The sequence below is a fragment of the Danio aesculapii genome, chromosome 11, assembly GCF_903798145.1.
Source record: "Danio aesculapii chromosome 11, fDanAes4.1, whole genome shotgun sequence".
Taxonomy (NCBI): domain Eukaryota; kingdom Metazoa; phylum Chordata; class Actinopteri; order Cypriniformes; family Danionidae; genus Danio; species Danio aesculapii.
This window is the reverse complement of record NC_079445.1, coordinates 28,827,736-28,845,613: the sequence shown is the minus strand read 5'-3', so window position 1 is coordinate 28,845,613 and position 17,878 is coordinate 28,827,736. Positions and strand designations below refer to the sequence as shown.

Genomic DNA, 17,878 nt, shown 5'->3' with positions numbered 1-17,878 from the left:
AAGTGTGAATCATCTCAGACTGGTTTCTTGAACATGACAATGAGTTCACTTTTCTCAAATGGCCTCCACAGTCACTGGACTCAATCCAATAGAGCACCTTTGGGATGTGATGGAATAGAAAATCACATCATGGAGGTCATGCAGCTGATAAATCTTCTGTGTAATGCTATCATGTCACTGTGGACCAAAATCTCAGAAGAATATTTCCAGTATCTTGTTAAATCTATGCCATGAAGGATTAAGGCAGTTCTGAAGGCAAAAGGGGGTCCAACCCGGTACTAGTAAGGTGTACCCTATAAAGGGGCCGGTGAGTGTACATAAAATGTATTATTATTACTATTACTTTATTAATTTTATTAATACACATCAAATTTTAAACCTAGACTAATTTGCTTTGATGTATAAATTAATTTCTAACTGTCTGGCTGAAAATGTACTAATGTACAACCACAATATATAAATAAAATACAGGGAAATTGGGCGGACAGGGCAAAGTATTCAACACTTCTTACTCTATAATTTCATTTGATCATTAAGCGCACTGACTAATTGTACTGTATTCTATATATAGCAAAAAGAAAACAAGAGTGGAAAGTACCGCCTGCCTAATTTCTCAACGGATTTAACTTCACCATGTATTTATTTCTCCATCTGTTAAACGACACCCCTGGTGACTAACTCCTCACTATCATCCACCGAAGTTCAAAGGTCAGCCTGTAAAGGGCCCATCCGTCCATTAAATCATTACATCAGCCATTATCCAGTGCAGCCCACTCCGCCTGCCAGCCTAGTATGTGCTCATGCCGTATGATCACATGGGCACATGGGAAATCAAAATGTGTGAAAGAGAGATCCAGCACAAACAAGCAGAGCAAGTCTACACTGGCCGCACACCAGCCTAGATAAGCAGACAATAAACGACTTCAATAAAACCATCCATCTGCCTGTCTCTATGTCTGTCTATCTGTCTATCTATATATAGTGATGAACACAGGCTTTAAAAACATGTTTTGCGCCACCATTAGCTGAAGTGATTTGGACTTTGGTGATGTTAAACCAGGCTTGGCAGTGACTGACTGTAATGGCCTCTCATTTATTCTGATTGTTGCTGCTCACAGAGGATTATCTATACAACCTCATTCCCCAAACGAGTCTCCATCTGTCCAACATACTGATGCCATGTACTTATGTATTAAACACACGCGCACTGATCGCATATACTATGCTATTGACCCTAAGTGCGTACTTAACATTTCAGCTGAACATATCGGTCCGATTGCAGTGGATAATTGCATGTGAAATGTAAACTGCAATAGCAGAGAGGTTGAGAATAAAATTACGGTTCTTTTGGGATGTTTCTGATAAATATAATTATTTTAATATGTGGGTATGTCGAGGTCTAAAGAATATTTCTAATTCTGTCAGTTGCTCTAGGAGATTTGATTGGGCTCGAATCATGAATTTTTCCTTCATTCAGGTAATGCAGGACATTTCTAAATGTAAATGACAACAACTACACAAGAAAACTATAAGAAAATATACATTTTTAAGTAAGTACCGTTTTAGAACGCATCCAGTACCAGTGTCTCTTCCAAAAATACAGTATTACATACACATAGTATTAAACTCTTCCAGTCCCTCCAGGATTGTGCAGAGACAATATTTTTATATCTCTAGCCAAAAATGACAGATTTTGTGATGGCTTTTCAAATCTTATGGCATTAAATGTTTTAATTGTTGTGTTTTGCTTTGGAAAAATACAAATATATCTTGTACATTTTTCTTTTTAATTTTTTGACCCGAAGAACAACTGGACTCATCAAATCCTGGTGGTACTTATATATAACAGGTTAAGCAACAGTGAAACAATCAACCCAGGCTCACTACGGATATGTACCCCTGTATACATTTCTGGAGAGAGCGAAATGCATCCCAGGAGGTATGTTTTTTGCAGTTTTTGTTTTCACAAATCCACCAGAGGTTGCTATGTATTCTTTTTCAGATCTCATATTTCTCTCACACCTGCTCTTCTTTTGTAAATCCACCAGAGGCCGCTGTCGCTGACAAACCGACCAATGACCCCATCCACCCTTTTCACTAAAGCCTAGTTTACACTAAAGGATTTTAAGCCAGATTTGGAAGTTAATGAGCTCGCCGACAGGTCGAGCTGTGATGGGAGAAAAATCTGGGGGTGCTCGGCAGTCTTTATGTCTGAACTACTGAACAACGCATCAAAGAGGCTTGCTGACACGTCGCCTCCAATCTCTAGCATGATGAATATTCCAAACCAGTCAGCCGACTCAACCCCACATACGGTCACATGTAGTGACTAGCTGCAGCAGATGAGAGAGTATGAGCTGATTGGCTGTTGTGTTCAGGAGCTCAACAGAAATGTCTGTGATTGGCCAAAATGAGCATCGATGTAATCGGTTCACTCTGGGTTTACACTAAAAATATTATCTTCTTGGTAATACAGCTTATAACTACTTATGCTACTAAAACACCTGCTTTTATTTCACAAACAGCATCTTACTGACAAGATCAGGAACATTCTTTTGTGGAGTCTCAATACATTGTTTCTACACTGGGTGTAGAGACACATTGTGACTAAAGACAAACTGAACCCATTATAATGCGTGATTCTGTCTGCATTGGATCTAGCACAAAGTGTGCAGGCCTTTTTATTTCTGATGTACCTCAAGCGTTTGCACTACTGAAGGCATGAAGGTGAAAGGATTTGCAATGTGACGCAACAATGGACATGATAGAGTTACTTACAGGAGGATCAAAAGAAAGGCCAGGCAAAAGCTGGTATTTCACAAATTGGTACAACCTACACAAAATCCTTAGGGGCACTGCTATAATTTTGTGGCTTGGGCAAACATTGCATTTTTACTATATCCTCTCATCTTGTTACTTTTGTAAATTGGTTGGCATGCAGAGCTAAAAACTCAATGTCTCTAATATGGAGGTAGACTATCATCACTATTACTGAGACACAATCCAAGAGACACAGCTTAGTTTCCATCAGGTTTGGACTATTATGAGAGATGGTTGGGATTTGAAGGATGTTCTTAATAGAAAATGACTGTTTATGTCAAAAATTCAAGTATATTTTTCCCACATGTGTTTTTAAGAAAGTTGCCAGCCATTTTTAATCAATTTTACAGCCCTTAGAATATGTTCTGCTTAGAATATATGAGCATATTGTATACCAAAATAAAGAACCAAGCCTTTATTTTAAAATATTTAAAAAATAAAAGCATTTAATTCATTTTTATTCTTCATGCTTTCCTGTTTTAGCACTACTTGAATGGACGTAGGTTTCATCAAAAACAATTTTGACAAAAGAATACAGATTTTTTTGTCTTGTTTTGAAAATTGCATTTTCACTTTCACTAATTGTCCAGTAACTTATTTTAGACATGAACTAGGGCTTTCCTTGCCATAAAACACCTAGAAAACCATTTGGGATCAATTGCGAAGAAAGAGTAAACTGTTAGCCAGTAAGAAATGATCTAGAAATGACCCATATGTTGTTAAATCTTCATCATTGTACAAACCGCCAGCTCACTTAAAGAAAATGCTGGTAAACATCTCATCTTTGGGAACAATTTAGGGCTAAAGCTCTGAGATCAAATCAAATATGAATTGCATGCTGCAACATAGCCCAGAGAAACGGTGAGAGGATAATCTACAGTAATATTTTCTGCTTCTAATCCAACAGTTTCTCTCCCTTATCTTTTTCTCATGCAGCTAGAAATAGACAGACTGATAGTTCCTGCTGGTGGGAAATCCATCTTCTCATTAAGGGGATAATCCACGGTGAGCTCTGATAATGCAGATATGCATTGCCCAATTGTGTCTCTGACCAATGCAAAGTATCTCGGGCGAGATCAGGGGTTCAGCAGGAGAGTTCAAGAGGCTAATAAACCATTCCTCTGATATGAGGAGAGAAGCTACGACATTCATTTGATTTAAAACTCAATTTTCCTACACCTCCAGGCAGAATATACCATTTCAGTCTGCACACTATGCTCCTTCTCCAGAGAATTTACTATCACACTCTTGGACTAGATATTCAATGCACCAAATATAATGTGCGGTATTCGAATCAATAATTTCAGCAGTAGTTGATTAGATCACAACACGTCAATCGCTAAATCTAAATGAATTAGCGTGATGCTGTCATTCATCATATTATCGTAAGTGAAGTCTGTTGCTAGATAGATAAACAGCCTGTTAGGACTTGCTGTCCAAGCACGGTCCAGCCATGTGTTTATGTCCGCTCCAAAGGTCATTCTAGGCTGTTTGTAGTTATAACCAGCTGCTCTCTGACTTCCTCGAGCATTAAGAGCCCAGTGATGCAGAAATAAGTAGAAAACATGAGGTGAGATGCATGCTTCTAACTCAATTTCGGAGTGCATCTTTGGTGGGCCTGTTGGCGGGTAAGCCAGAGGCTTGGCTCTGTTTTTGGCTCCCCGTCTGCTGCTGACGCTGATGCTGATGTGAGCTTGGCTCCCTTCTTTCATAGATTTCATTATTACTTCCTAATGACTGCTTTAAGAGCCTGTGATAAATTTATTTGCTGGAGTCACTGAGGGATCTCATATTTTACCCATGCAGCACACAAACTTCTTTTCAATGACCAAATCAAAGTTGAAATCAAAGTGAAAACAGAATAGTGAAAGGATAATCAAGATAATTTTCTGTTTACTGCTGTTGCACCACCAGAAAAACACTTTTTTCTCTCAAAATAGCCTCCTTTTACAAGACACCTAGAGTTAAACAGTTGAGTTTTGCCATTTTGGATCCATTTAGCTAATCTCCCGATCTGGTGGGAACACTTTTAGCTTAGCATAAATAATTGAATTAGATTAGACAATTAGCATCTTGTTCAAAATTAATAATTTCCCAATTTAAAGCTTGACTCTGTAAATTCGTTACGGCAATTTTCCAGAAAGAGATGTTGTAACATTACCGGTAATTTGCCGGAATGCTGCTCTGTGTGAATGCAGAAGGAACATTGCCAGAAAGAGCGCATTCACATTTAGAACATGCTGATGTGAGACGTCTACTCCAGCCAAATCTGAACATTCAGACGCGTTCACATCCACGCTGTTTATGAAAATAAAAGCCTTTGAATATTTTTCCAGACACATTTAGCTGCTAGATGTTAGTCAGATAATGTTTCTATGTTCCTTCTTAATGTAAACTGTGTAAAATATTATCGATAAAATGATTATGATAAACTGCTGTTTGTTTACCTTCAAGCTCTGCTTCAGCTGTTTGACGTGTGTGCAAGTGAAGTAGTGCTCCAGTGAGCGCCAGCACACACATATATTATGTACATCTCGACATGCGAAAGTGTTCCTCCATATGTTTTCATCAAAATTGTTCACAATAATTAACCATCCACAGAATTTGTAATGTAGTTAAATGTGTAAACAATTAGCTGCGATTAGCGATTCTGCCTTTGGATGTCTCTGGGACAAAGTATCTGCATGAATGCTAAAGCTTTAAATAAAAGTGAATCCATCAACAAAAGCCAGACCCCTTCTATATTTACATATAAATGCACAGCCGTTTAGAGGTCATTTATGGTTAATAATGTCAGAATTTACCATTATTTTGGAATGGATGTGTAAATGGTCTTTTCTGGAAACATTGCAGAACGTCATTGCCTGTGTGAATTTACTGGTAAAGTAGTTCCAGAAATTTTCCGGATATTTACCAGTATCACTGTGTGAAAGGGGCTGTTGTTTACTAAGATCGATGGAAAATGAAAAGTTGTTTTTTTTAGGTTAAAACAGTATGGCTAGGAACTATATTCTCATCCATGTGTAACAATGGGACTTTGCAGCCATATCATGACTGTAGCAGGCGCAATGATATTACACAGTGACTGAAAATTGTCCCAGACTAAGCCCCAATTCCAATTCTATTTTTGTACCTCTACCCCTTCCCCTTCCTTTTGGCCCTTAAAACCAAGGGTGAAGAGGAAGGGCTTCAAAATTTACCCCTAAAAATTGGGACAGCACTACAGCACCTGCACATGTCGTTATATGTCATCGCAATCTCTTGCTTCATATGAGATCAGACGATTGCAACTGCTGTAGTTATTCCAGTTGTGTTATTTTTTGGTATTTATCTTCAGGAAATCACTGAAGGCATATATTATGTTATCATAACGATCTAATGTGGCAATAAGATCATAACTATACTGTGCATTTACACAGTGGTCATATACATCTACGTAAACACACCAAAAACAATATTAACATTATACCAGACACTGTAAAAAGCCCATTCCCAGCCACTAGACTTTCCTGACAAGGTACTCCAGTGTCATTGAGTGTCTGAATGTTGTGGGACTACTATACAGGAGTTATGATTAGGGATTATAGATCGCAAAATTTAGTTTTTTTTAAAAGCATGATGGTAAAGCATAAACGCGGTTATGAATATATTGAAACTTGTGTTTGTTTGTTGTAAAAATTCATAATAATGACAAGAGGTACTAATTTGTGGATCCCCTTACTTCCGGGTGCAGCTGTGGCTTTTATATTCTGGGAAATTTTCTTACCCCTTGGTTTCGAGTGCGGCCCTGAAAAATCTTTGTTTGAAGGGGTGTATACCCCTTGCCCTTAGCCTTACACCTTCAAGCTAAAGAGAATTGGGACACCACTACCCCTTTATGGGAACGAGCAAAGCGAGGGGTAGGGGTAAGGGCTAAGGGGTAGAATTGGGATTGGGCCTTAGTAACTAGGTAACAGTGCTGCAAAATTTTACATCTGGTGCAGCAGCAAAGTCCCTTAATTATTACGTTGGAATAAGAGTATAGTTCCTAGCCATACTAACATCCCCAATGGCAACTTGTCATTTTCCATCATTCTTTGTACACAGTGTAACAACAGAAGAGTCAACGTATACATAAGAAAATTGTTAAAACCCTTTTTTTGATTTCTGAGCGAGATGCTAATGGTCCAATCCGATTCAATGATTTATGCTAAGCTATTCTAAAAATGCTCAGATTCAGAGATCAGTTCAACGAATTAACTTGTAAAATCTGCCTATTTCTAAAATAGTGGAGTGTTCGTTTAAGATGATACATTTCACAAGGCTCTTTTATTAGGCGTTGAGTGGTTGCTCCACATGAGCAGCTCTTAACTTCTCCTTGCAGTAAAGTAAGGTCATGTTCGTATGTAAACAAACAGCACCAGCAGCTCAGCTAAATGACACATAATGAAGCTCTGGGACTTGTGTGGTGTTTGCCCATTAGATATAATGTTTGCTCAGAGCTATCTATTTTCCATTTTATCTACAGAGAAATGATGACTTGGTTTGTATAAACAATTTCGAGTTGTAAATCTCCCTTTCCTCTTGTGGAATAATCTAGCATGCACATAGATAGCGTGAGATAAGATCTTTTTATTCACCATTTGATTTATTGGTTTTTGCTGCGTGTGGGTTTGCAACATTATAAAAATATTAATTTAAGCAGGATGAAACAGCTTCAGAGGAAACATTGTAAACTATGTGTTGAAGAATATAAATTGGTGATGACAATGTTTGTGGTCTGTGTTTGTATTTTATATCAGCTATTATATTTGTTGGAAATGTGCAAAAGCACTGATGTGACTACTATTCAGTCACTAGAGGAATTTAGGTTTTGCTTTAAGCAATATAAAGGCAGGCATCCACAGAGGGTAAATATGTTTCTTTCTAATATTTTCTGTAGATGAATGTCAAATAAAATTTCCAGTGGAAATTCCCCAGCTTCCTTCTCCATCATTATCTATTTCACAGAGCAACGCTGAGCTTTATTCGTCTGACAATGAACTGAATCTCTGTATAAGCTGATTTTTTTTCTGTTGTGACCCTTCTACTGGAAATGGGGATCTTTCATTTTCTCTCTCTCTCAATCTCACAAATATGTTTTATGACTAGCCAAAGACTAGAGATTACACCTGAGAATTTATCCTAGTACTAGCAGATTTGTCCTTACTAATCAGCCTTTACAAAAACATATTGTGACTATAAAATCAAACATTGAGGATATTAATTGGATGATTTGATATGCACAATATAATATGTTACGGAACGGTTATATTCATGGATCGCAATTCATTGTACAATGTTGTTGTTTAAAAACCATTACCACAGTATTCTATTTAAAAATACATCATATTATGGATCATCATACATTTAGTATCTTAAAATGACAACCCTTCATTTCTAAAACATTACTCATCTTCAATGTGTGCCAAACGTTTTCTATTAGAGAAACACAGTAGTTATTATGAGAATATTTTAACAGCTTTTGACTATTAGGTAAAAGTTAGAGGTCCAAAACCACAAGAGACCCCACTGACCTCCACTACATTAACAAAAAAACACAGAGACATTCTTCAAATATCTATCAGGAATCAGAAAAGAATAACATTAAGTGGAGTAAATGATGAAAGGATATATATTATTGATGGAACTATCCCTTTAACTTTTGTGAAACCTAGTACAGCCTATTAGATTATCATTAACAGATTATTTCCATCACTGTAACCCTAATGAACAGCAGAACAGCATCACAGCAAGAGACGACTTTGATGAAAGTTCCCATATAAATAGCATGTCCATAACCAGCTGATATCAGGGATGCCATGCTCAAGCACGCTGGCCTGGCAGAATGAGCAGGTGTTTGGTATGCATAATACATATATAGTACACAAACACCATTCCCATATGGAATGCAAAACGTGAGCTTTGTAGCGGATAAGGGCATCACTGCATACTTAGAGGGGTCGCACAACGTTTCTGTGCTGTCCTCATTTATCTATCATTACTCTGGAAATCCCTTGTAGTCATTGTGGGGGTGGGAGAGAGAGCTAAATTTAGATCAGAGGAAGAAGTCCCTTGTTTAATCTGAAGTATTATAAATAGCAAAGAATCTTGTCATACAGTAACATTTATGCAACACCAAGACAAGATTCAACAAGCTACAATAACTGATGTCAAATTCAAGAACTTACCATTGGGAAGCTTGTGACTGTTTTCCACCAGCCAGGTGAACAGGTTGGCAAAGTTGCAGTTGCACACCCAAGGGTTGCCCTCTAACCTTACTAACCGGAGGGAGGGCAGCTGGCTCAGGGCGCCCACCTGTAGCCCGGACAGGGCATTTCGTTCTAGTTCTAGTTCACGCAAAGAGGTAAGACCCATGAAAGCATCTTCATTCACCATGCTCAAGTATGGGTTGTTGCCCAAGCGCAACTTAATTAGGCTCCTTGACTCTCCAAAAGTCCCTTTGGGGATCTCCGTCAGGTTGTTGCAGCCAAGGTCCAGAAAAACCAGCCTGGAGGAAGTGCTAAGAGTTCCAGGCTCAATGTTTGAAAGTGAGTTGTTACGAAGGTCCAGGTAGACCAAGTCGCTGTAGAGCACAAGGAAGTCCGAAGGAATCCGCGGGATCCAGTTGTCCGCCAACAGCAGCCTCCGCACGTCCAAGGGGATCTCCTCTGGAAGACGGGTAAGTCCGCGCCCACTACAGTCCACAGTGTGAGGGTCTGGGCAAAGGCAAGTGGCTGGACAGTTTTCCCCTTGAGTCAACAAAGTGAAGGAGAGCAAGGCGAGGACAGGCTGGAGCCGGTAGACACATGGCAACATGGTCAATAAAGAAATGGAAAAGAGAGGGAAGAGGGACAGGGGTGAAGGGGATGAGGGTCAGAGGGTAGGAGATGAGGAAAGGGGAGGGGAAGGGGAAGTCGAGAAGAGAAATAGAGGAATCAGTGCCAGCGCAGGAGCATCCTGCCGTCCTGGGCAAGAAATCTCAAGACTTGCACATGGAGCAACTCTAGAAAGGTGTGCACGCTGTTTTCCGAGAGATCATGTAGCAAGCAGCCCTGGAGTGAGGAGCAGACTGCTGGCTTTGAAGGCACGAGGGGAGGAGAGATAGCGAGCTGTGGGAGGGAGCGCCAAAGCATGAGAGACTGAGGGAAAGGGGTGGAGAAATCAGCAGACAGAGGTAAACAGAGACCATATAGACAGAATGAGTGGAAAACCGGAGGCACGGACAGATTGGCAGTGTGGAAGAGGAGGGGGGCTTTTCCAGCCGCTCTCTCGCAATTAACCCGCGCTTGATCGAATCCTGGCGGTCTGACACAAAAGGATTCAGCATAGAGAGGCTCGATCATGGTGAGCAAAGAGTGAAATTGTTGCATCCCTCCATTTGTCTCTCAGCTGAGCGCTGGAATGACTGCTCGACCGGCGGCTGTGAACATGACCCTTGGCACTTCAGAGCCGTTGTAACTGAGCTGTCATGGTCCTAATGAGGAGAATTCCCACAGAGAATGAGGTGCAGCGGTGTCCTCTTCCCCGCTCTCTTCTTGTCTCCCTTTGGTCTGGCTCCCGCGTGCTGTGCGATGCCCAGGCACGACTCTGTCTGATGAAAGGTTGTACAGCACGGTTTCGCAGCTCTGTTGCTATGGTGAGGAAATCCAAATATCCACACAGAAGTTGTCTGCATGCAGATTAGAGACCAGTGTGAGGAATGGGGGAAGTCTACCAGCATGCTGGCTCATGGACTTCCAGTGCTTTTGTCCTGTGTTGTCTTTGCTGTATAATATGGAGGGATGAGTCGACCATGCACTCAACACGTGATGTCATTTCCTAGTGAGATAAATGGTCACACAATTACAACATATACATGCATTCATGTTTTGTGCACTTGTATTATTATCTAATCTGCTCCACGATTTTAAAATCTATCCTGTATACCAACAAATCTAGAAAACATTTGGTAACAGATTCTAGTAATTCTCTCAGCTTGACCTTCATATGACATAAATCGATTTCAAACCAGTCCCTGACTTTTTTCAAAGCAAAACACACACTTATCTTGTTTTATTGTATTTTACTAAGCAGATGTCAGTGCCACAGTTAATTAGGGAACTTTCTAGAAGCAAAGGGCACGTCTTCTTTCATTTTGCTTTCGTCAGGCAGCTCACTCAATCATTGCTGCTTAGTAAAGGACAGTGGGGAGGAGCTAGACAGACTCACACTTGCACACAGCTCCATCAGCATCACCAGACAGGTAAATGGAATTAGGAGAGCAGAGTTTGGTCACGACATTAAGAAAATAGAAAAATTACATTAATTGTACATGTGTAACATGGCACAATGGGGTCACAGTGATATCTGTTTGCAATCTAACAGTGTATTTTGATAAGCCATGATCTAGAGTGAATACTGTAATTTAAAGCTCACTGCTTAGTGCACTCGACCAGAATAAAGGCAGGCTTTAAAACTGACACTAAGAAAGGCATTCTCTCTCTGCCAGTTTCGCCTTGAACACAATGATCTTAGCTACCTTTTTTGCACAAAAAAGGAAGATTTAAATATGTCATATTAAAATGTATTGCATGTGGTTGTCCATCTACATTTATGCTTTTTGTTTAGATATACAGTTGAAGTCAGAAATATTAGCCCCCTATTTTTTCCCCAATTTCTGTTTAACGGAGAGAAGATTTTTTTTTCAACACATTTCTAAACATAATAGTTTTAATAACTCATTTGTAATAACTGATTTATTTTATCTTTGCCAAGATGACAGTAAATAATATTTGACTAGATATTTTTTAAGACACTTCTAGACAGCTTAAAGTGACATTTAAAGGCTTAACTAGGTTAACTAGGCAGGTTAGGGTAATTAGGCAAGATATTGTATAACGATGGTTTGTACTGTAGACTATCAAATTAGCTTAAAGTGGCTAATAATTTTGACCATAAAATGATTTTTAAAAATTAAAAACTGCCTTCACTCTCGCCAAAATAAAACAAATAAGACTTTCTCCAGAAGATAAAATATTATCAGACATACTGTGAAAATTTCTTTGCTCTGTTAAACATCATTTGTAAAATATTTAAAAAAGGAAAAAAAAAATAAAGGGGGGCTAATAATTCTGACTTCAACCGTGCGTGTTTGTCTGTGTTCAAAACTCCAAAAACCAGAAATCACATATTAATAAATTCTGTTTTAATGTGAAAATATATCTATTTTAATATATATATATATATATATATATATATATATTTAAATTAGTTAAAAGCAGTTCAAATTAATGATTTAGCGCTGTTTTATTATACTTCTCAGAATTGCATTTCCTGTCTATCCATTTCACCTTGGGGGTGTGACGATTCACATCAAGGACATTTTGAGCAAAACCATTTTATTTCGATTTTTAAAAAAGAGTTTCCTTAATTCAAGTTGAGCCTTATTTTCATTCAGCTACATGTGTGGAAATACAGCGGAACAAAATAGTTGTTTCACAGGAACATGGTGCTACATAAATAAACATTTATAAATATGAGCATAACACTGGACGTAAGGGATGTTTAAAACCTATACATAACTAAGATCTGTTATGTACAGTACATATTGTCACAGTCACCAGCAGTTCAGCCTGTGCAGATCGCCGAAGAACAGCTCTTTGATGAACTACAAATGCCATCTTGCACTTCACTCACACATCTGGTCCAGATCCCCCATGATTGCAAACACACACAGCTGAAGCTGTTCAGGACTAATTACACAGACTATTTATACAGCTCTCAAACACACACATTGCTGAGTTTGGTTTGGTAAACACCCTCTAACATTTTGAAGTGTTCCATTGTCTTGCCTTGCACTGTTTTCTGACCCTCGCCTTATTAATTGTTTTAGATTGTTTGCTGCTTGAACTGATCTCTTTGCCTGTGACCCTAACTACTCATTTGGATAACCTGCATGCTTCTGTGTTGCTGTGAATAAAGTACTGCACGTGGATCCTCAATTCTGTTGCCAGCATCCCCATCAGTAACAACTATACATACTTAAACTATACACATAACCTAAGGCAGACTATACAAGTAGGTTTACATAAGACATAACAATATTGTGCAAGACATTGTGCAAAGGAGGTATTTAGGGTAGATAAAAACAAGTAGTGCAACATGATTTGTGGTCCATTCACAAGTAAACATACTTGTCATAATTGAGTCTTTGTAAGGTGGAGTTTATGTAAAGTGTCTGATGCATATGGAGAGAGAGGTTTCTTCAGGTGGTTTGTAAAGCCCACTCATCTGTGTGAAGCACACTCAGAAATACGCAATGTTTTATAGATATTTTGAGTGATTTTAAGAAAGTGTCTGGCGCAAATTGGTGTAAGTGTCTGTTAAAATGTCAGAGAGATGAACGAGTGTATTTTCTACAGGTGGTTTGTCAAGTGAGGCACAATCAGAATTGCATAATGTTTGAGGTTTTTTTTGTTGTGTGGTGTGGTGGGGAGTGTAATCTGAGCAGTTCAAGACTTGGCTAAATACCTTTTCTAAATTTGCCTTCTAAACACACAATTTGACCCATAGGAAATCAATGGGTAATACTAAAAAAATTTTTATGTTCTATAAAAATCAATAAATCCAACACAATACAGATTAAACGTATACCTAAATTAAGGTCTGAGCCCAGCAAACAATTTTGTCGTTAATAGACATCTAATATACATCTAAACATAGACATTTTGGCTAAAACAAGGCTAAAAATTCGTCGTCAAAGTTGTCAAATAGACAGATTAGACAAACTTTATAGTCATTCATTTCTGTTTATTTGATGACTAGACTAGTCTAGTTTTGGACTATTCTCAGACGTCTATTAAATTTTTACTGACAGTCCAAATTTAGCCTTGTTTTAGCCAAGAGACTATGTTTAGACATCTATTAGACATCTTTTAAAAACAAAAACTGCTTGCTGGGAGCCCATTGCAACATGCTCAATGTGTCAACACTTACACATCCCACCACAAACAGCCCCTGTCCCCAAAGAGCCTATTAGTACAACAGTCAAATAGTGACATCAAAATGTTGGATATTTTAGTATCTGCCATCATTTGCCACCAAAGTCCTTACATTTTTTTGATTTTGGTTGGTCTGAACTGACTGTTGTGTTTAAAAAAAAAATTAGGTTCACACTTAAGACCTTCATGCCCAAATGTGTCCACGAGGGAAGAATTAAGAGTTGCAGTATAAGGTATGCTTGAGGGTGGATGCAAATGTAATCCTTTTATCACAACACATTTGTAAGACATGGTTTCCGATTTGAATGAAAGTGCAAATGAATACGATATAAATGTATATAGCATTCAGAACTTCATTATCTACAGAATAAAACGCTTCCTGTGCAAAATGTAAAAAGGATCTAAGACACGAAACAGATTGGATCCTGCAATGCAAGAAAATTGAAGATGTATCTAGAACATTCCTCACATCTTCCTAATGGTGCGCATTCCCAAAGGTAAAGTTCTCTATTGAAGTTTCATAGTTAACTTTGCATGTGTAAAATTAAGTCTCCTCTCGGTTCATCCCCACAGACACCAGACCCGGTCCAAGAACGGAAGCCTTTTGAAGGATCCCTCAAATTATCTTTGGAATGAGGCCATATTACCATAAAACTGCACAATTAATTAGATGCACATGGAAAATATGTAGGGGGCATGTGTATCTGTGACAGGGGATTGTAATCATGATTTTCCATTCCGTGTGAATAAATATCGAACTTTATATGGGACAAACACGCTGTTATTTATGACAGGGTATATTAAAAAAAAGAAGATGGAAGGATTTTTTTTAGTAGGACAATGTTAGAGAGGGAACAAAGCAAATCTGTTTCTCATCATTGATTTCTGCTACAACTGCTATTTGGCACAGAGCAACAATGTTGGCATAGTCAACAATATTAATAGTTCTGTAATTTTCCATTGCAGCACAAACTACAGTATAGCAACCAAGAGTTTCTAAACACACTAATGCACCTATATTTTATATTGTCTTCAACTTTACAACTCACGTAGACCAAGAAACAGAAAAATGACAATGAAAATCAGAGACAACAATCATTGCAAAACATAATTTATTCATTCATTCATCCATTTTCCTTCAGCTTAGTCCCTTATTTATCAAGGGGATGAACCGCCAACTACTCCAGCATATGTTTTATGCAGCAGATGCCCTTCCAGCCGCAACCCATTACTGGGAAACACCCATACACTCACATTCACACACACACACTACAGCCAATTTAGTTCATCCAATTCAATTATAGTGCATGTCTTTGGACTATGGGGGAAACCAAAGCACCCAGAGGAAACATGCAAGGGAGAACATGCAAACTTCACACAGAAATGCCCACTGGCCCAGCCGGGACTCGAACCAGCAACCTTCTTGCTGTGAGGCAACAGTACTAACCACTGAGCAGGAACTGATTTTTCTTTCCTTTTTTTTTTTTTACAAGAAGAAATATTTCTTTTGGCTGACATGGTTTGCACAATATTACAGAATTGCCAGTCTGCTCAGGAGTACAGACAGCTGTAAATGTGGCCTCTGAGGCTTATAAAACCAGCCTCGACCTCTCAGATCGATAGAGATTGATTGTGTGTCCATCATACAAATGAGGCATGTTCACACTTTAGTTTTATTTGGTCTTTACACCTTAAAAAAAGGTTTCGGAAGGCAGGGTTTTGGGGTTATGCAAAAGAAGATCCATTTTCAGTTTTTCAAAGCACTTTTCAGAGAACAGTTCTTCAAAAATAAATAAATAAAAATATTTTTTTTAGCGTGAACAACACTTGATTTTAAAGAGTGTAGAGATGGATTTTACTCAGAACTCTGGAATCTGAAGAAAAAGGCCTAAGATAGACTTTGACACATTTCACCCTCTTTCCTGAACTTTCCTCTGGTATTGATAAATACTAAGGTGTGTCTGGTAATGAGGTTTTGTTCACTATCTTTGATAAATTTTACTTAAATCCCAACAGATGAGTAAATCTTTAAGTCACAGGTTAACTTTAACAAAATAAACATTCATTGCTCTCATAGGGTATTTCAAGAGTTCACACTTAGAAATTGCTTGACAAATGTTAGCAGGTTTGGCATGCTGTCCCGGGAGAGAACCCTGAGCTCGGAGATAGTTGAGGCCAGGGCTACCGCCTGGTCCATAGAGCATGTAAGGGGAGTACGAGATCAGGTGGTTCTCGAGAGCTCCCCGTGGTAAAGGAGGAAAGGAGGAGAAGGGGTGGATGTTTTTTTATTTCGGAAACGAAGATAAGAGAGTAGTTCTAGCTAGGCTACTTATAGTGAGTTGGGATTAATCTGATTGGCTAACTAATGAATGTAGATTGGTGGCCAGCTGCTGTCAATCATATCACATGCTCCTCTCGAAATTAGTTTGTGAAACTTCACTTAAAGAGAAGGACGAAATATCTGGGGGTCGCAAGTCTAAGACTGGCACATAGTACAGAGCTCTCAAGCTCAACTCTTTGTATAATTTGGACTTCAATTTATACTCTTAGATTTATCTTTGAGTAATTGGTGTTGTGCATTTATTTCTAAATTGGCTTTTACTGCTTGAATCTGTAATTGGCATGATAGACTTGTATCTGAAAATTAAAGTGTCAAGTTTTGATGCATTCGGAATTCTCCTGAAATCTTTAATATCTAGTAGATTATGTGGAGGCTGGTACTACCTTGATCTGTGTACATGATATCCAACGAATTGCATGAGACTGTTTAGAGCAGTCGGCACTTCAGCTCGGAGACTATTCGATTTCTGGTTATTGCTGATTTAGCAAGTTAAATTTAAATGACTAAATAAACTACTTTTTTAGTACGAGTGAGCAGGAGGTAACCGACTAATCGGGTATTAGTTAACCCTGCACCCTCTGACTAACTTCAGAATGTCGAGATCCTGTCCATGAGAAACATGTAAACCCCGGGGTGTGAAAACTCTGTCCGGTATTGGGTCCCTAATGGATGTATAACTGAAGAGTATGAAATCAGTTATAAATCAAAACTCTAAATTGATTCATGAACAACAAATATGACCCATTCCTAATTAGAATTACGGTCTAAATTTGATGGTCACTTAAAACTGCAGTCAGATTGAATTCAGAGTTGAAAACAAATATAAATAAATTCTAATAAATAACAGAATTCTTTTAAGAAGCACTAGAAAAGGCTCACACGCATTTAACGTTCGACCATTTATCGAATTCCGTCGTTGGGCCGATAGAATGGAATCTTACAAGAATATAGGTTTTTGAAGACAACACTTTTTGGTTGGTCCTTTTTGTCCACTTTGTGGATGGATTTAATAGCAAATGATTCAGTATTGATAATTAAAACTGTTAATGCATTAAATAAAGGTTCAAAAAGTGTTTTGCTGTATTGTGACTAATGCAGCATTTTTGGTTCTTAAAAAAAATCTGTGACAAATCCTTAAAAGGCCATTTTATTTCTTTAAGTGACAAACAAACATTTTAAAGATATAAAGATCCTTTTCCACTCTAAAAACTCTTCCACTCTATAATTAAATGTTCCATAAATTTTAAAGGTGCTTCATGGAAGACTCAATGCTATTTAAGAGAATAAGCTTTTTAAAATGTTCATAGGAAATTTAAAAGGCATTAGACTAAAAACACAAGTTTATTAGATGTTAACCAGGACATTACTGGAATATGAAAACATTTTTGTTTTACCTCAGATGTTCTTATGAACAGCTGCTTTTGCCACATACACTCTTAAAAATCAAAGTTCTAAAGGGTACATTTTGCAGCCGATTCAAATGTTATCCTCCAATTGAATGGGCATTATCAGTGGTTATCAGCTGTTAGATATGGGCCAGTAAGGGCCTTCTGCGCCTACTAGTGGGCTCAGAAGGCTGTTATTATACATCCACATGGTTAATCAGCTATAGATCACATACGGCTATGGCCGGAAGTTAACGAGAATTATTTATATTATTTATTAAGTTTCCCATTAATTGTATTTTATGAATGTCTACCCCTACCCCAACCCTAAA

General features: G+C 38.2%; 1 protein-coding gene across 1 annotated transcript in view; it reads right to left on the bottom strand.

Moving 5' to 3' along the window:
- lrrc38b (leucine rich repeat containing 38b) overlaps nucleotides 1–10,612 on the bottom strand; it is a 32,714-nt gene extending 22,102 nt beyond the window's left edge. The window contains exon 1 of the mRNA XM_056468765.1: nucleotides 9,030–10,612. Within this exon, the coding sequence (XP_056324740.1) occupies nucleotides 9,030–9,657 (628 nt within the window). The 5' untranslated portion in view covers nucleotides 9,658–10,612. The remainder of the gene's footprint in view (nucleotides 1–9,029) is intronic.
- Nucleotides 10,613–17,878: the final 7,266 nt, after the last annotated feature.